Source organism: Acanthochromis polyacanthus, chromosome 4 (assembly GCF_021347895.1).
Source record: "Acanthochromis polyacanthus isolate Apoly-LR-REF ecotype Palm Island chromosome 4, KAUST_Apoly_ChrSc, whole genome shotgun sequence".
NCBI lineage: Eukaryota > Metazoa > Chordata > Actinopteri > Pomacentridae > Acanthochromis > Acanthochromis polyacanthus.
This window is the reverse complement of record NC_067116.1, coordinates 40,360,563-40,380,066: the sequence shown is the minus strand read 5'-3', so window position 1 is coordinate 40,380,066 and position 19,504 is coordinate 40,360,563. Positions and strand designations below refer to the sequence as shown.

The 19,504-nt window shown below is 39.0% G+C and overlaps 1 protein-coding gene across 2 annotated transcripts; it reads right to left on the bottom strand.

Annotated features, from left to right (window-relative positions):
- Positions 1-523: 523 nt before the first annotated feature.
- sh3gl1b (SH3-domain GRB2-like 1b) lies at positions 524-17,541 on the bottom strand. 2 transcript variants are annotated; one of them, XM_051947219.1, is made up of 10 exons: positions 17,149-17,541; positions 10,307-10,375; positions 9,493-9,565; positions 9,260-9,403; positions 8,828-8,961; positions 8,537-8,695; positions 6,533-6,636; positions 6,230-6,363; positions 5,533-5,580; positions 524-3,237 (listed from the first exon to the last, which is right to left on the bottom strand). In XM_051947219.1, the coding sequence occupies exons 1-10, from the start codon at positions 17,191-17,193 to the stop codon at positions 3,044-3,046; spliced, it is 1,104 nt and encodes a 367-aa protein (XP_051803179.1). In that variant the 5' UTR covers positions 17,194-17,541; the 3' UTR covers positions 524-3,043. The 2 variants fall into 2 exon arrangements, with proteins under 2 accessions (XP_051803179.1, XP_022066130.1); XM_022210438.2 differs by lacking the exon at positions 5,533-5,580 and having other exon boundaries at positions 17,149-17,537.
- Between the last annotated feature and the right edge of the window lie 1,963 nt (positions 17,542-19,504).

The window sequence follows — 19,504 nt, the reverse complement described above, 5'->3', positions numbered from 1 at the left end:
CCTGGATGGCGTCCATAGAGGTTGATGTCATGCGACTGCCTTCATGCTGTCTAAGCGGTCACATAAGCTCTGTTCTCCAGTGATAACCCCCGTGCCGAGTGTGAAGCATCTGCCTGTTACTGGAGGCAGATTGTGCAAGTGTCACTCTGTTCGTGGCATCATTTTACGACAGACATCCCAGCTCTGTTCAGTTCTTCTCCACGTGGAGTCATGATGTAGACATGAAGAAATGCACAGCTCATCAGTCCAAAACAGAAAGCTCTGGCTTTTACGGGTCATCTTATCACCATTTTCACCCCTTTAGACTAATAAGAAAGCACAGATGTACAGATGAATTTCAGTGATTGCAGGTTTTCTAACTTGTGTAAATTTGCTTCCACTGACTTTCTGCTAAAGTATTTGTTTTTTGGTCATCCATAAGAGGAAAGAATGCAATTTCTGAAAGGTGTTTTCCTTTATTTGACACTTAAATGATACTGCCCAGGGATGTACTCACTTGTGTTCTCACTATGAACCAAACATCACCATTTCTTTATTTTTATTTATTGTAAGAATGGGGAAGGTGGGGAACAAGAACGAAGCATGTACAAATACTGTGATGATAAAAGACAAAATATTGCGGTTAAATTCATACCAACAGTAAAAAGGCAACTTAAATCTAAGATATACACGTACATGGTGTGATACAGAACTACATGCAAAGATTAATTTAAAGGTTTTAAGGTCTTGTATATAAAAAATAATACTATAGAGAGCCAGAATGATTTAATGCTGCTCAGGAGAGCATTTAAGACTGATTAAACAAATACATAGCCCTTTAAGAAAAGAAATAAGTGGGACTTTTTTTTCCAAACATGGATTAAAATCTACATAAAAAAACTGTTTCCACTGGTGGTTTGCTGATAAAAGTCACATTAGTCAAAACACAACGTGTCCAGGAAACGGCCTGTAGTGTCATCAATGTGCAGAACGATGCACACATGCATTTAAACTTAACACAGGAAAGTGCCAATGGCTAAAAAAGGAAAACCAAAAGTAAAAAACAAAAAGAGACAGAAATTCTTTACCATTTTTTAAGTGGCTAGGTTAGATTTTGGTTGCTGTATTAGTTGGGATACTTCCCCTCCTTTTATTCCCAAAGGCAACAAAGAAAGCTAGTAAGGACATTTTTTTAATAACAGTGTGATGCAGACAGCACCGCCCATCACCTTTTCCCCTGAATTTTGTACAAGAATTGAAATGTAGTAAGGTCAGACATGTAAACATAGCAAACAAGGACCAAACTCAGGAGTAGGGGAAGTGTTTGGCAGCATGTAGTGACAGACAAACACAGACTACAGAGGGGAAATGAAGCAGAAAGATACTGCAAACAGTATGTGACATTCACTAATATAACTTTTTTTACCCCTGAAAATTCCAAATCCGCTGAATTAAAGGTACACGTTTGGTAACAAAAGTTCTAATCTGAATGGACAACAGCTTACAATTACATTTCCCTTGATGTTTTCCCTTTTAATGCAAGGTCTTTCTCTCATACTGTGCAGTATATGTCGGATTAGACCTTCGCCTGCAGGTCTAAACAGACTAAACATCTGCCTCTGTCAGCCCAACGCACTAACATATCAATCAAATCAGAGCCATTGTGTATGATCACAATTATAGGGTAGGTTTCCAAGCGCAGATGAGTTTCACATTATCTCACACATGAGGCCAGACAGTAACAGCAGGACAGTCAGTGAAGAATATAAAAGACCGAGTTGCTGCCAGCAGCATCGTCTATTCAGGCACAGCATGGAGTTAACTGCTGCCTAAAACAGGGGTCAAGAGGCTGGAAAAAAATGGAAAAGACTGAACATGCTTTGATAAACGGTCCTGAATCTAAACGAATATATGGCTGTGTTACAGTATCATTAGCAGTTTAACAAACAGGCGTGCCAAGCGATATGTTTCTATTGCATTTTATAAAGTCTTTTTGGCTCCGTCTCCTCTATTGAACAGACTAGCAGACAACCATTAAACAACTAAGCTTCTTTCTTTTCTAGGCTGAAAAACACACGCCTGCTTTAAGTGACAAAAAGGTGCAACCTCTGCATTGAACTTTGGGTCTGCGTGTAAAGGTGGAGTCGGTCTGTCACACACACATCAATCTCATTTGAGGACCAAGGTGCAATTACAACATTTTCTCACATTTTCTCTTACAAACCACTGGAGTAAGTTGAGGCTGACATAACTCAAACACTGAAACAAAGAGAAACCACTGTTGTCTACTGTTGTCTACTGAAACAAAAAAAGAGCATTTCAAAGAGGCCAAACGTGGAAATTCCAAATATGAGGCTAATTCTGGCTCATGTTTTTCATTAAGAATGTTTTTTTCCTTTCTACAATACAGCTGTTTCGAGTCATCTGTAGTTCCATTTTAGTTGCAGTGAAGGTAATTCTCATTCATGCCAGCAGGTGGCATTAGGAGGCGTGCTCCAGCCCTTATGAGGCACCAACAGTATTTTCAGTTTTGAAATGAGGATAATGTTCAGTCAACGTACACACAACGTTTCCTGGGAGGTCTGGCCTCACCAGTCTAAAAACTGACTATTGAGTTGGTGACCATCCTGAGTTTTAAACAGACTGCAGTCACACAAAAGGCATGATATGAATGTGTCACTCCGGTCACTGTAAATACCGAATTAGACACATTCTTTTTTTTCTGTTTCATTAATTTGTGGTTAAAAATATTGCTTAGAAATGTTTCATCAGTTAGTCCTCAAGAAATGTTTTCACTGTCAGATAACAGATAATGACATTTTGTCTCCATCTTAGTCTACCTCTGAGTATAGCGGGTTGATACTGTGGTCTGGACTTTGAAATGGGACCATCTTCTCCAGAACTCCAGCTGAAAAAAGTGCTCATCTGCAATGATGATGATGATGATGTTGGAGCTGAAGGTGAAAATGAAACCTCTGTGGATCATCCCCTGTTTTCACTTTCCTCCCTCTCTACTCATTCTACTTCCTCTCCCCTCCTGCTCTCCATCAGTCTCCTCTTTACATTAGTGTGGTAACGGGACGAGGACCTCAACGTAGTTGAGAGGGAAGAACCCCGACTGGCCGTTCAGCATGCCCTCGTACCAGTTCTCGTCGATCTGATTGGTCAGGGTGATGATGTCGCCCTCGCGGAAGCCCAGCTCTCCCTCGTTCTCTGGCTCAAAGTCGTATAGCGCCTTACAGCTCGGCTGCTCTGGGGCTGAAAGGAGAAAAGACGAGGATGAAAAGATGAAAAAGCTGTTGATAATGGAGCACAACTCAAACACAGCGGGCAAGAACAGTGCCAAATTTAGGAAAAAGACATCACACTGCACTGCACACATTGAGCATGCAAATCATGTGTTCTGTGGTTCACACATGACACAGTAAATGTTAGTGTAACATTAGTACAGAATACAGTCAGATCAGCTTCAACAGCACTGCAGACAAGCTCGTAAGTGCTGATAAGTTCGGTCTCTGACTATAAACTACACCATCCTCTGACTCCAAGGGTCTGTACGACCGTCGTCCTCCCTCGCTGTGCCTTTCTCTGTGACCTCACATAGGTCAGCAGAGGAGACTAGAGCTCCACACACAGACAAACTGGGCTTTTTTGTTGGCAAACAATTTTCTCATTGTATCAAGTTCACCCAACACACTGCTGGGTAGGCTAGAGACGGGGAAAGCTTTGGCCACTCACTCTCTGTGTTTTACTCAGACTGTATCAGTTTACACGGGCAGGAAAAAATGTAAACACTTAATGGAGGAGGACCAACTGTGGAGCAGCTTTATCACAACAACAAGCATAGGATATAACAGAAGAGGCTCCACACATGCAAAACAAACAACAACAAACCCCAGCTATTTATTCTATGTGCAAAGGGAAATAAGTTTAACGTTCATTTTTTTGTCCCACGGTGAAAAGTCTTTTCTTTTTTGGGGAGTCTACAGGGTATTATCTACAGAAAAGGTTTGGACGCATGAACGCAAATACTTCCAAAAATAGCTGAGGTTATGTTGAAAAAAAGTATTCACACATGAGCACACACAGATGAGAAATGACGTTTCCCCTACCATGCAAATTGGTGGTTGAACATAAGAATAGACTAACAGAAATACTATTCCAATTAGTATATCATAGTGTGATGATAAACACTTTCTGATTCTAAACTCATTGATATCAGTTTAGTGTAACAAATGTTGCTCGATAAAAACAGCTCACAAGTGACCTCAGCAGGCTTCATCACTCCAATATTAAAGCTTATTCAGATACCTCTACAAATAACAATCAGTAAGGCGTGATCATTCTAGTTCTGTGTGCTTATTTTTAACCTTTTATTTAATGTTGCTATACTGCATACTATAATACTCATAGCAGCATTATTTATGTAGTTTTGTATGATTGTTAAATATTACAAAAGTGTGTTATACTCTTACAACATGGAGTCTACACATCAAAGAATTAGCATCACATCTAACGCTAACACAGGCTCAGGCTGAACAAGATGTCAAAAACATAAATGTATTTTTCCAACATGTATACACAGCGCCCTCCATAATTCCTGGCACCCCTGGTTTAGATGTGCTGAAAGCCTTAAAATAAATTCAATTTTTATTGCAGAAGCATACTGTCACACTGAAAATTGTACAAAAATGTATTATAGGAGAAGACTAGGTGCTGTTTTGTTGGCAAAAGGGGGTTGTACAAAGTATTAACATCAGGGGTGCTAATAATTGTGGCACACATGATTTGATGTAAAATAATTATTTCTTAATGTGTGATTTTTTTCCCCTCACTGAATAAATGAACTTGAATTAAAGGTTGGATTTTCCTCTTTTTTGATTTTGTTCCTATATTATTTAGAAAAAAAAACTGAATTAGATTGGTAAATATAATAAATTAAAAAATAAAAATAAATTAAATTTAAAAAAATTATAAAAATAAAAATAAAATAAAAAATATAAAATATATATAAAAATATAAAATAAAAAATAAACTAAATTAAAAGCTAAAGAACAAATCTTAACCTGGGGTGCCAATAATTATGGAGGGCACTTTGTGTCTACTTCAAATACAAAAGTGTTTTGTATGTGAACATGTGAAGCAACAAGTGGGTCAGTTAGAGGGAAGAAGTCTTTTGCAACTTCCAGCTGGGTAGCTTCTGCACAGAGCTCTAAAATCAGACTGAAATGTATATAAAAATGTACAGATAACATAAAATGTTGAATTTCTCAAACCCTACATCAAATAATACATTCAGGAAGTCAGACTGCTTTATTCAAAGGATAGGATGTAGAGTTTGTACAAAACGACGTGCATGCTGTTAATCTAACCAAAAACCAAAAAAGCCACAAAGTATTCGTTGAACCGGTGAGAAGCAGCTTATGTCCTATTTCCTACATTTCACACCAGAAGCTGTGCACACAAACACGCACACACACACACTGGGCCATTTCAAGCCCGCTACAGAAACTGACAATAAAAAAAAAATGGCCCACACAATCTGAGACTCACACAATCCTGGCTTCCGAAAGGACAATCTGGCCAAGTGAAAAGGCGGCTCTGATGATGTCATAGGAAAGAGGAACAAGGTCAGTTGGAGAAAGGCCAGCCAGATGACAGAGCAACACACACACTCTTGCTCACGTACACACTCACGCTTTTCCCTCACAGTGAACCACATGTCGATTTTCTCATGGTCAACAAGTCGTTTCGAAAGTCAAACATTCAGCGTATGCCGTCATTTACAATCATTTACGACCAGACAGGAGAAAGACATGCACACAGAACGAGTCCCACATTCTTGGGTACTGATTGCTTGCAGTTGTTGGCACTGCGAATAATTTTCAGTTTGGTTTTTGTCAGGATTTGTAAGGAGTGAGTTTAATGTAGGCACGCTACTTTGGATCATCCTGTGTGTTCGCAGAAACAGCTGGGTGTTTTCCTGCTCTTGGAACTCTGGCATGGCAGCTCTTTGCCACATATTTTACTGGCTGCCCTTTTCTGTGGCTTTCAGAGTGATGCAATTGGAGGAACAAATACAGAATAATGAAGGAGAGAGTTTTTGTTGTTTTGCGTTTTGTGAAAACAACGTAACTCAAAAAAAAACCCTGTATGTTCACGGTTGAAATAGATTTTTTTTTAATACAGATTTTCACAAACAAATATTAAAATACTTTTTTTATGTAGCATCTTCGTAACGGTTCCTTACCTGAGTTGCGTGAAGGTGGAGGGGCCATTGAGGTTGAATAACCGCCATTCGAATGGTTGTTGTCTCCAATGTCAAAAATAGGTTTGGGTTTAGGTGTGTATTCACGTCTTGGTCTAGACTGAGCCTCGTTCATCCTGTTCAACAAGATCAATCAGTTTAACTTCTATATTCCATAAATCTCCACAGTAAATACATAACTGTCTGAAGTCACTGTGACTGAATCAGAGACATATTTAACCAACTTCAAGCAGAAAGCTGGCCACATGCACTACACGGTTTGTTGGTATCTTTCGGTTTCTTTACCTGTCTCGGAGTTTGTCAGAAAGCTCCTCCAGCACCTGAACAGCTTGTCTGTGATACTGCAGCTGGGACTCCACCAGGGATGAGAGCTGGCTCACCTGCTCTATCTGCACACACACAAACACATCATGGATGCCTCAGAGTCACAGTGTTAACGTCACCGTATGTGTAACTTCAATGGATCACCAGCTTCACAATCTAGGCAGTGACTAACACAGTTTAGTAAGACCCACGCAACTGTATGTGGACATTTATCACACAATGCATCATCAAGAAAATATATATATATTCACATTTGTTTGACAAAGGAATCTTAGTCTCTCTTTTGTTGAAGCCTTCATTCTCATCTTGAGCTATCACTAGACACTGAGTCAAGTCTATTTTATCAAATATTTCCAATTTGGGTAAGGGTTTATCCAAACTATTTAAGCACAGTATAAGGTATTTAGAAAAGAAACCGACCATACAGAGTCATTTCAACCTGACCAGAGTAGGTTGAAGTTTTGTAAAGAGCTGCAGCTCGTCGGCCACTGGTTTTATTTTCTTCAGTGCTACACTCCACTAATGTCAGACTGTCAATACCGATGACCTATGTCAAGCAAAACTAATTATTAGGAATGCATAATATTGAACTTGACAATGTTTTGTAATTCATTTTGGCTGATTATCTTTGCAGATGTATGCATATTTTTCCCCTCCTGATTGCAGAGAACATCACGTGTCTCTTGTAGAAAATATAGACAAATTTCAAATTATTTCGATGGTAACTGGCAGATTGAGACATAACATGTAATACCACACATTCACAAGGCAATGTAGAAAAACTACTTGAACTTCCACTGAAAACATTATGGAAGATTTTCAAACAAAACTGTAAACTTCTATCTTGATAGACATTATCTGATTTTACATGTTAATTTTGGACCAAAGCAGATATTTAACCCAACTGATGATAACGCTGACACAGCCTGCACCAATACTGAATATTAAAGCATTGAATCACAAACTTGTGCCTTTTTAAAAATGAACTACAAGATAAATCAGGGTGCACATGCTGCCTTGTTCATTGAGTTCTGCCTTTCTTGTTGAAAAACCAACCAACGTTAACACAGAAATCTATTTTTGCCATTCGTCAATCCACAGTTTTTGATGTGCTCTTCAAATTTCCAAGATAAAAAGGATTTTTCTCTCACAAATTTCCTTTTAAACAGTATTTAAATAGTCCTGAGGAACAACACAAAAGAGGCTGACACTAGAGAAATGACAGGAAATATAAAACAGACTTCCCTTCCCAGTTAGACTGTTATATTCATACCGGCACCTAGTCCACAATATTTCAACAAAGCCCTTAGCTGCTGTGAAGTAGTTTAATTAAAAACACACAAAGGTCAAGTTGATTAAGATCTCGAAACCCAACTAGTGATTGAATGCTGTCACCGTTCAACTGCAGCTATTTAAAGACATGTTTATCTCCAGTGTTATTGGGTGGAATGGGTGTGTTTCATCTGTTTTTACAGGTCTAATAAATGGAGTCTGTGTTTGTCCAGTGGGTGGGTGCGTGTTTGACAAAGCAAGCTGTACAGTGAAGCAAGTAATGAAATGTTCCATATGACACAGCGATAGCAGGATTAGATACCATGAGGTGGCCCTGATTGAAAAGAACTGTGGTTATCCTGCAAAAGGCTCCTGATTAATATTTACATACTTCAGAGAGATAGAGGGAGCTTGATTTGATCTTTGTATTGCTGTAAGGAGTCCAGGTTCGCTTATCTTAGCCTGCCTATTTGAGGCATGTAATTATTCATTTTCACCGTGTTTGAAAGGAGTAAAATAACCACAATATTAGTAGGCCTTGATAACAGGAAAGATAACAGACTCCTTGACTTTTACATGTAGTACATCTCTTTCTATTTTAAAACCGGACTGTTCACAGGCACGATTAGGTTTAAAGCGATGCACCAGAGGACAAACATCAACACGACACATTAAGCAGCAGTAAGTCCTCACGTCGGTCTCCAGCAGGTTGTACATGCTGGTCTCGGCCACTTCCTTTGACTCATGGAACTTCTCCAGGGCCTGTCGAACTTCCTCATCTGGGATTTTGCCCTGACGCTTTTTCTTGTAGTCATAGTCCAGGCGACGGCCTTCAAGCTTCTTCAGATGGTGCTGAAGTGGAAAGAGCCATAGTTTAGTAAGTTTTAAAGGCATGAAAGTCGTTCATTTTTAGATTTCAATTGACACAATTTATGTCCCTGTCCAAAAAACAAAAACAAAAACAAAATTCGATGCATCAGATACCTGTATCTCTCTGAGGTCTTTGTCACAGAGTCCTTGCAATGGATCAATAAAGTTCTGTTTGACATCAATGTCTAGAGAATCTTTGACTTCTGCCAGTCTCTTCATGGCCTCTCCTACATCTACTAGAGCTCCACCTATAACCACACAGAGAGAGATGAACAGATCAATGACAGCTTTCAGTGTCAAACAACAATGATACCATCAGTTCACACATGCACAACAAAATCACACACATCGAGTAAAATTCTTAAAATAGTCACAAAGCAGTTTACAGACACTCCGTAAACAGTTTGGGTGCAGTCTATCACCGAGTATTTTAATTACACCACACTTACACATAAGCGTCCACACTTCAAAACCAGTAATTACACACATCGATGTTTCTCCACCAGGAATTTACAACCCTAAACCACACAAACACACATAGCTTACCAAAGTTAGTGTCCTCTCCGAGGTCCCGCCCATACTTGCCCATACACTCTCCTAGCAGCCCCTCAGCCTGTGGATATCCTGGGTTCTTCACCTGACCACGGATCTTGGACATGGTGTTCAGCATTGACAGTTTGGCCCGTGATGCTGTGGAATTAAAGAGAGGGAATAAATTAAGCAAATCTAGGAGTTTATATGCTCTAAATAAATGCCTCTAAAACAGGTTTTCTTCTCACCTGGGTTAGGCTGCAGGTACTCTGATGTTTTAGAGATGACCTCCACTACTGCTTTACTGGTCACATCTACCTTCTATAAAAACACAACAAACACACACATCACAAGTTTGCAACAGATTATTCACAGAAATACAACGCATGCTGCTGAACCTTGCTGACTGCTTGTTGAATTTCCCTCGGGATTAATAAAGTAGCTATGTACTCAAAAAAATGCGTTGTTTTTATTTCAATCATCTCTTGCAACAATACAAACTATGTAGTATCTTGTACTGAAATACATTTTAAATTTTTATATGCATCTATTCATAATTAATTGTTTGGTCTATGACATATCAGATAACCATCCATCAAATATTCTAAAATGCTCCCAAGGTGATGTCTTCAACCTATTTTATGTGCTCAGCAGGTCTAAACCCAAAGACAGCAGCACACCAACATTTAGGAAACTGCAGCAAGTGAGTTTGTTCAGCATTTTTGCTTAAAAATTTGCTTAAACTGTACTTTCTTAGTTTTAAATGTCCTCCAAGCATGGTTTTCACACTTTCATAAACTTGATTGTAGAGACTGCCTGAGAGATGTGCAACATGCAGCTGCTGAACTGTGGCCACTGTGAGCTATGCCCCAATTTTTCATCAACCTTGAAATCAGAAAACTTTCTAAACTGGTTCAGGATGATGTAATGCTTTATACGAGATGTAAATAGGAAGTCCCCCTAAAGCCACAATCTGTTTGTGTAATGTCTATAAACAGCCACACCAACATGTTTGATTCAACACGTCTCTCTTTTCAGGCTACAGAAAGATGCCTGTCTTACCCGTTCCAAGTCTCTGAAGTCATCATCAAGTTTTGTTCCCTCTGCACCTCCAACTTTCTCACTTACCATCTAGACACAGAGTGAGTGAGAGAGAGAGAGAGAGAGAGAGAGAGAGAGAGAGAGAGAGAGAGAGAGAGAGAGAGAGAGAGAGAGAGAGAGAGAGAGAGAGAGAGAGAGAGAGAGAGAGAGAGAGAGAGAGAGAGAGAGAGTGCAAATTCATTAATGCTGCTCATAAGGTTTTGATTTGAGTGGGAATGCAGCTGAAAACATCTCTAACTTACCAATGGCTGCTCTGTGACAAACATTTTGTTTAGCGAGTTACATGTGCAGCACAGCATACGTATTGTAGGCCATGTGCAAATCTCTAAACTAAACAAGTGACTTTGAAGCAGGAACAAAGAATAGAAATGCCATTTAAATTACATACAGTACAACATCCTGAACTTTGTTACACAAATAAAAAAAAAAAAAAGTTGGACCACTTCATTAATTACACTTCAAAATGTTGATGTAGATCGAAAACATATGTACGTATATCCAAGAGAGATCTCTGAGGAAATGAAAAACGGCCCATTTTTTGTTTCTGTACAGAAGAAGCAATATCGTACAGACTTTTTTGGCTATTTCCTGAAATTCTTGTCTCAAGTTTGTGCTTTCTCAGAGCGATAAGTCAGTGAAATAGAAGTGGAATTCACTGAAACGGGTATTCTGACTTTCTAATGAGCCTGTGCCACTGTGTTTTCAGGATAATTAAAATCTTGACTGCTGAGTCGATCAGCTGCCTGGCTCCATATCCGAGCTTCCCCTTGTGAAACGGGCAGCAAAACAAATCCCATCTCCAACAGTAAGATAATAAAAATGGCACAACGCAGCAGCCCTTTGTTGCAGAGTACTGAAGATTTGGTTCTCAAAGACAAAAGCCATAATAACTACTTTGTGCTTTGCTAAAGATTCCAGTTCACAATACTTCTGGAGTAATCAAACTACACGAGCATTAAAATAAGGATGGAACAAATCTGTTTTGCTCTTGTGCATTTCAGTTTTGAGGGAAGATACAACAACCCTCAATATTAGTGTTTAATGACAGCATTAACAAAGGGAATAAAGAGCATCTGTACAATTTGGATTATATTAAGATAAGATAGACTTTATTGATCTCACAAAGGAGAAATTTACTGTTACAGGGCTCTTAGGAACAAAAAAACAGGAGTGCAAAAAGTCACGAAAGTGCAAGTACAAGATAATAAATATTGCACATAATAACAACTACACAGTAGTGTTATACAGTCTGTATATAGTCTGTATATGTCTATATTGTGTCGAATGCAGCAATTGTTCCTAAACCAACTGTAAATTAGTTTATAGGAAACCGTTTATTCGTAGGACCTGCTATTATAAGCATGTATAATTTGGTACGATCGTGGCACCATTAAAGACTGGCCACACAATAATCAAGTCAAGTCAAATTCTCATGGCATAAATGTTGGTGAAAGTCTAAATAAATTATTAAAAGTATTCAGTCCTCTGGATAAGAAGTTCAGATATAAGTAGTAGGTGGCTTTCCACTGCACTGAATGATGCTGTAATCAGCTTGTTTACCCTCTTTGCTGCCATTGAGATGCAGGATCTGACAGCTTTATGGTGATGTTAAGTCAGAATGCGGCAAAAAAACAACATTAGAAGTAGAAAAACTGGAGGTTTGTTATGCTAGTCTATACGGGGAATTTCACACTGCTAATGGCGATGCTAGAGGAGAAGACTGCTACTCGACAATTAAAACTGTAGCGTTTTTCCATCAGTTTGGAAATCCACCTCGATCAGGTACATGTTTCTCCCCTGTGGTCGAAACACTGACACAGTTTCAGGCCGACCTAAAACATCCTGCAAGTTCCTGCAGTGGAAGACGGCCTATTGTTCTTTTCCTCTGTCTAATTCGCTCATCCGAGAGAGAGCGCGCTTTTTAGTCATTTCCTACATGACTCATAACCGCAGCTATTGGCCGTTATGTGATTCCTGGAATTAGCAACACTTTAGGGGTCCGTCATAAATTTTGACATCAAGATTTCAAGCATGAAGATTACACAAGAAAGACTTTGTTTCAACAGAAATTAAACAGAAGACAGTCACTCTAGCACCTCAGTAGCAGCTGACTGGCTTTTACTAAGCAGTCTGGCATCTCCAAGACATACTGCTGTATTTGTGCTCTATGCAGAAAGCACATGACATGGGGCCTTGAGGGATTCAGGTCATCAGTAAAGATATGGCTTCAATTCGCAGCCGAGTCAGCATTTGACTCTCTACCTCCTAAGAAAAGTAAGCTTGCAGTCCAAAGCATTTGCTATCTTAATTATTTGGACATTCTAGACTGTGCTCCCAGACTTTTCGGAAAGATAATGAATTCAATTTATGACGGTGTGCTTGGCTATTTTCATAATACGTTGCAAAAGTAGGGAGATTAGTCTTTTTTGACCATGAAACTTTGTTATAACAAAAAAAAAAAGTTGCAGTTTTTCCAGCTCATGTAAACATTAAGTTCAAACGCCAGTGTAGTAATTGTATTTACATGCACACAAAGTGAAAGAGATAGAGCCCGAAAACATCCACAGTATGCTATCAGAGGCAAGTTTAGGTATAAACACAAAGAGCTACACACAGGGATCAGTCCGTCGCAGGTATCCTTTTCATCATAATGACCGGGTATTAGTTAAACGCTAGCGTATTATCACAAAGCCTAGTTCAAGCTCTTGTTTGGCTTCAGATGACATGAAGACTGCAAAGCCCAAAAAGATGAATTATTGAGAGCTAGATCAGTGAGAGGGGAAACCACACTGCATTCAGTAACACCCACATGACAAACCTGTGGAGTAGCTGCTAGCTATAGCATACATGTTGCCACTATCGTTAAAGCTGCTGTCTGGAGTTTGAATCGCAGCGTCTCCCAAAACACTGGTGGTCCCTCCCTCCCTCTGATTTCGCCCCTTTATTTGTGCACACGCGGAGTACATGAGAGGAGTGCCCGGAGTGCTGCAGCATCTCGCCTGTTTTGCTGTTTTCCCCTCTTCTACATTTAGTACATTTAGTAAATAATAAAGGAATTACGTTAGAATGCTGTAATTGAGTCTAACTTGTCCTAATACCAAAATTACATGAATCTGCTAGGACGAACGAGTAAAGTTTCAATATGTGATTACACTCGTGTATCCCTCTCGATGACGTTGTTTATCAAACTTAGTGCATTTACGCGTGTATATGTGTTACATTGTTTATTTATTTCTATCTAGAGTTCAGAATTGCATGACTCCTCTGACGAAGAGTATGTCCCAGACGCCCCAACATCTTCCTCCAGAGGTCGGTCATCTAAACAAAGCCGTCAGGCGGGCTATGGAGGCCGTGGTCGGGGAGCGACGCGAGCACCCCGAACCAAAAAACGTCCTGCAGTCTCTTGGCCTGACAAGCCGTGGGATTGGTAACTTTTCTGGAAGTTGCTGATCCCTGATGCTCTCTCCTCCACAAGCAAAACAAATGTGCGCGCGGTTGCATAGTGCGTAGCTCGCCCACCTCTGCATGGGCTTGCTTGCTGTGCGCGTAACCCTTGATTGACAGCATGACAAAGCTGAAGCTCGAACTTGATTGGTCGGCAGCGACCGGCACTTTTTGGAATAACATGGGGGTCTATGAGAGGAAGGCGGAGCTCAGGAATAAATTTTCATATCGCGTTATACTAACTTTATATTATAGTATCGAACTAGACTAACACATTTAAGCTTTGTTAAAAAATGATACATAAATTGAAAACAAAAGGAAACTCCGGACAGCAGCTTTAAAGCCAGCACATGCAATGAGAAATTTTAGGCAAGGAATAAAACTGGTAAGAAGAAAAGCTGTTTTAAGGTCAACCCAAACCCTTTGGCCTAGAACACTTCATAAGAGAAAACAAAATTACATTCTAGTCAGAGACATGACAACTAGGTCAAAAGCGACATAAAAAAATAGAGCTCCATCACCAACGCAAACTACATTTCAAGAGGAAAATATTTGACTGATCAGATGTCAAAAAGTGGAGGTGTGAACAGAAATCCAGCAGCCTTTTCTGGTGATACATTCTCAGTGCATTCAACCAAAGGAGTAGAGCAAACCTTTAATCACTAACACAATCTGACATTTTTTTCAATATTATTACTATCTCTTCCTGTATTTCTACCTCACTAAAGTGAAAGCTTTTTATTTATTTTTCCAGCACCATGCATTTAAAATTCAAACTCTAACAGACACCCAGTTAATCAGTAAACCCTTACTGATGACTTCATCCTTTATACACACAAGAGCTCTTTGGCGCTGCCAGCGAGCAATGTGGGCAAAGTTTGACATCTGGATATATACAATTCTATGATGTAATATTATCAAAGGTCATATTCCAATTCATTTCGTTAAAAATTGAAGAAATTAAAGACAACAACCCCAGAGGAATCTTTCTTTTTGAGTAAACCAGCAAATCTAACACCTGATAAGTCAAAGAACTTCCTCACACAGATGTAAAAGTCAAAGATTTGCTGATACACTCAGACACATTCATAAGATGGATATCTTTATTACAAGCAGAAAACGGAAAAAATCTCTTGACGCTTCACACTTTCACATAATTTCACAGTCATTACCATCATATCGCTTCCTCTACATCTTAATCCAATTAGCTGCATCTGTAGCGCCACGCTACTGCTTGTAACACGAATGCCATCATCTTTTCATCTCCATTTGTATTAGCAACCGATTATGAATAAGAGTAATAAAAAAAGCAAACTAGGATTATATTACAGACCAAATCATTCCTATAAAGCGGCTTAACCCAGATGAAGTCTGAACCAAATTGTAATCTACCTTCCTTTCTTTCTTTTTTATCAGTGAACTAATCCTTTCTGATTGAACTGCGTCTTAACACCCAGTATGATGTACATGCTAGACTGGAAACAGTGAGCGTGATGCTTGTTAAGTACGCATGTTTTAAAGAAGCTTGTGGCAGTGGTGCTAAAATGATAACTGAGTCAAACAAAATGAACTCAAGCGAATAAATGCACGTCTTCAATGCCAAATTAAAACTGCTACCAAAAAATACGGTACTAGGTTTCTTCCTCTTAATGCTAAAATGTTCAAATCAAGAGACAAATATAATCACCAGATATCAAAGTTTATAGTATAGCTTCTCAGAAATCTTGATTCTAGATCGCTATCCATTATTTCCTGGTCCCTGGACTGTAGTACAACCAGACATTTCTGATTCGTATATTTGTTTTTTTCCTGGTAATAAACTACAGGTAAGCACAGCAACAATGACACTCTTTGCTAAAGCTCAGTGATAACCATACAATACAATTTAAATGCTGTTTGTTGCCATCTGCTTTCTCTTTCTGCGCCATCCACAACGATAACGTAACAGATGATTCATATAGGATTACTCCTGCTTAATCTTCTGATCTATTTCCATGAAAGTACACTTTTGTTTGTTCACATTTATCCAGGACTAATAATCATTCCCGCTGTCACACCTGGAGCTTTCACCAGTGTGGTTTTGTTTGTGTTCTCTGAGCCATTTCAGGTTTTAAGCTTTAGTCCCAAGAGGAATTTTTAGAAAAACAAATAACAGAGAGCAACAGTAAAAGAGAAAAACAAGGGCATGCGAGTTCAAGGCACAGATATCATTTCCACAGCCAACTTCCTGCATGTTTCCAGCGTAGAAAATCTGAGCTATGCCGAGTGTTATTGACTCTCATGGAGTTTTTGGCAAGAAAAGCAGCTGCAATGCAGTCAAGTAAAAGGGGAATGCACACTCTTCCCACCTCCTTCACTGCATCACTCCTTGGGTCACTTTCTTATCCACTTTTTCTCTAACACTTCTGCTGATCATTTTCATCACAGCAGGCACCAACAGTCCTGACATGTCAAGCCTCTAAATCATGTTATTTTTCCTCACAAACCAAAACCAACAGGGATCTGACTGTGTTCCTGACAGGAAGCCGGGGCAGAAACCAAATGTCTTTCCTGCTTAGATCAGCAAGGGTAGGAAGAAAAGGAGACTCAAAAAAATCTTTTCAACCGTCCCCTCCCAGAGCTGACTGAGAGCTGGCCCAAATTAAAAACACTCACAACAACGTTTTTTTTTTAAATAAAAAGGTTTGACTTTTACATTTCCATGGCGAGCAGTTGCATTTCTAAGGCAGTGGTATGTAGTGGTTTTTTTTACCCCTCAACTGCCCTAAATATTGATCTGTCTCGCTTGACAAAAGACTAACACAGCTGTAAAATAGGTGAGTCAAAGAGGGCAGCTGGGACCTAATGAGAAGCTGCTTCGTGGATGAAAATAAAGTGTGTTTTCATGAATTCACCAAAACTTGTGACTCAGAGGATTGCAATACTGTTTTACTGCATTGTTTTTTTGAGAACTCATTTAGCCCTGACACACTAGCAGAGTCCCTTTAGGGCAAACAGAGCTAATGTTTACCACTCTGAATCTCAACTGCCGAGTAAAAAGCACTGAAACACAAGCAAACCATCCACAGCACCAACAACAGTTGCATTAGCCAAAGTTTGTTCATACTAACATGTCAGAAAAGATGCTTTAACTGTAAAAGAACGCAGAGTCCCAGCTAAAAATAACATTAACATTTAACACACTGACACGCAAAGTTTGTAACGTTAGCAAATAGCTAGCGTTACTTTAACCGACAGTTATGAACATTAGCATACTATACACCGTTAGCCGACAATGCTAATGGTAGCTAGCTGCTAATGATACATGACAGTTGCTAGCAGTAAGAGAAGAAGAAGAAGAAGAAAAAGTTTCTGCAAACCTGACTGGCTTTATAAAACTGCTTCTTCAGGCCCGCTACAGACATCTTGGACCCCGGCTATCTTCCAACTTCCAACGGAGGTGTAAATAGGTCACGATATACCCAAAGTTAACGATATAGTTTGTCAGAAAATGGGCCAGTGCGAAAAAATGTTTCGGAGAAATCATAGGACTGTACAGCCGTCACTCCAAGTCGGGACACGCCAACTGACCACGTCCACGTCGAGAGCAATTCTTCCCTCTGTCATGGCAGATAATGGAGCAAAGTGAAGTAAACCGACTAAAAACAACCCTGTTATTTTTTCTACCGAGAACAGAGACACGTCTTGGGGCTTTCTGGTGCGGTATACTGAGGAGAAAATCTGCACCAGCCACTTAAAAGAAATCAGTTTCTGAGTTTATGCTAGCAGAAGCTGTGTGGTTGTTTAGTTGGTTCGCAGCGCCTCCTGCTGGTTGGAGCAGCTAAGCACTTGATCAGTGGAGCAGCGAGAGGACTGCATGACTACAAGCCTTGTTTTTCTATTAACTCTATTATTATTTTATAATTTAATTAGCCCTTATTTAACCAGGAGAAATCCCATTGACATTAAGAGCCTATTTTTCAAGGGAGTCCCAGCCAAGATAGGCAGCAGCAAATACAAAACACAGTTAAAACACAATTAAAACACTAGCAAATGAAAAATTAAAAAAGATTACATTTACAAGGAAATTATGGGAAAACAAGTGCATGTTGTGGAGTAGGCCTCAGGAACCCGCAGTTTGAATTTGACAGCACTCAATGAGATTAGTTTCCAGTTTCTGCAACATATTCCATGCAAAAGGTGCAGAGGAAACCAAATTCTTTTCACCCACAGGCATATGGAACAGAAAGAAACAAATGATCTTGTGAACGGAGAGAGTAAAGATCAGCACCTTTCTGTGCAGTTAAGGAACAATTGTAGGTGCGCAGTAGTCCAAGTGTTATCTTATAAGTGAAAGTCAGTGACGGATCCTTCGGGTGGAGATTATTTGTTCCAACAGAAAATTCAACCAGTTGTTTATTCTGTGAGGAAGATAGCTTTTCCAACACGGAGACACTTGCAAAAAGACCCATAAACAGTTTTGGGTGGAAAAGCTTTCAAAATTATTGATATAAACTGTAATATAAGTACCAAACTACTAGTACTTTGGGTGGTATGAACATTAAAACCCATAACTTGCCAGTTAGAAAGCTTTATTTGGGTGTAATAACTCTTTAAACCATAACCTGATTATTGGATAGCTCTGTTTTTGTGAACTAAACCTTAAAACCAGAACTCATTAGTTAGACAGGACTACTTGGATGGATTAAAACCTTTAAGACTGTAAATTGTTATTTAGACATTACAGTTTGGGTGTATGATTTAAACCATAAGTCACTAGTTAGACAGGACTATTTGTGTGGATTAAAACCTTTAAAATGATAACTTGTTGGTTAGACAAAATACTTTAGGTAGATTAAACCTTTTGAAAGTAAAGGTTCATGGACAAAAATTAGTATTTTGGGTGGCAAAAAAGCTAGACTCGTAACTTTTTAGTATAAAACTACAATTTAAGTGTAAAAAAAACTTTAAAACTATGAGCACTGGGACAAAAAGTAGGATTTTGTGTGTTTGGCTGGATAACAACCATTAAGACATTTTGGGTGGACTAAACCTTTAAAACCATAACTGCTTCACTACAAAGCACTTTAAAATTAAACGCACTTGAACAAATAGTGGTATTTTGGGTGAAAAAAAACGCTCAATAAGTACTATTTGTGTAGACTAAACCTTTAAAACTATGAGTACTTGGACAAAAAGTAGTATTTTGTGGAAAACCAGAACTCACTAATAGTGCAGTACTATTTGAGTGGATTAAAACCTTTAAGACTGAAACCTGTTCGTCAGACAGTACGTTATGGGTGGACTAAACCTTAAAAATCATAACATATTCATTGGAAGTACCATTTGGGTGGAACTAAACTACAACTTATTCATTAAGTTCTTGGACAGAAAGCAGTATTTTGGGTGGACTAAGTCCTTAAAACTATAAGGACTTATGATTTAGACAGGACATTTTGGAACCTTGAAAACTGTAAATGCTTAGACAAAAAGTAGTATTTTTGGTGGTATAAACCTTTAAACCCAGACTATAGAATGCATTATTTGAATGGAAAAAAATTTAAATCCATAAGTTGCTGATTAGAAAGTACTACTTGTGTGAACTTAAACCTCAAAAATGGAAATTACTTGGACAAAGAGAAGCATTTTGGATGGAAAAAGCTTTAAAAATCAGAAGTTAAACAGTACTATATGGATGGTTTAAACCTTTAGATCCACAACTTATTCGTTAGACAC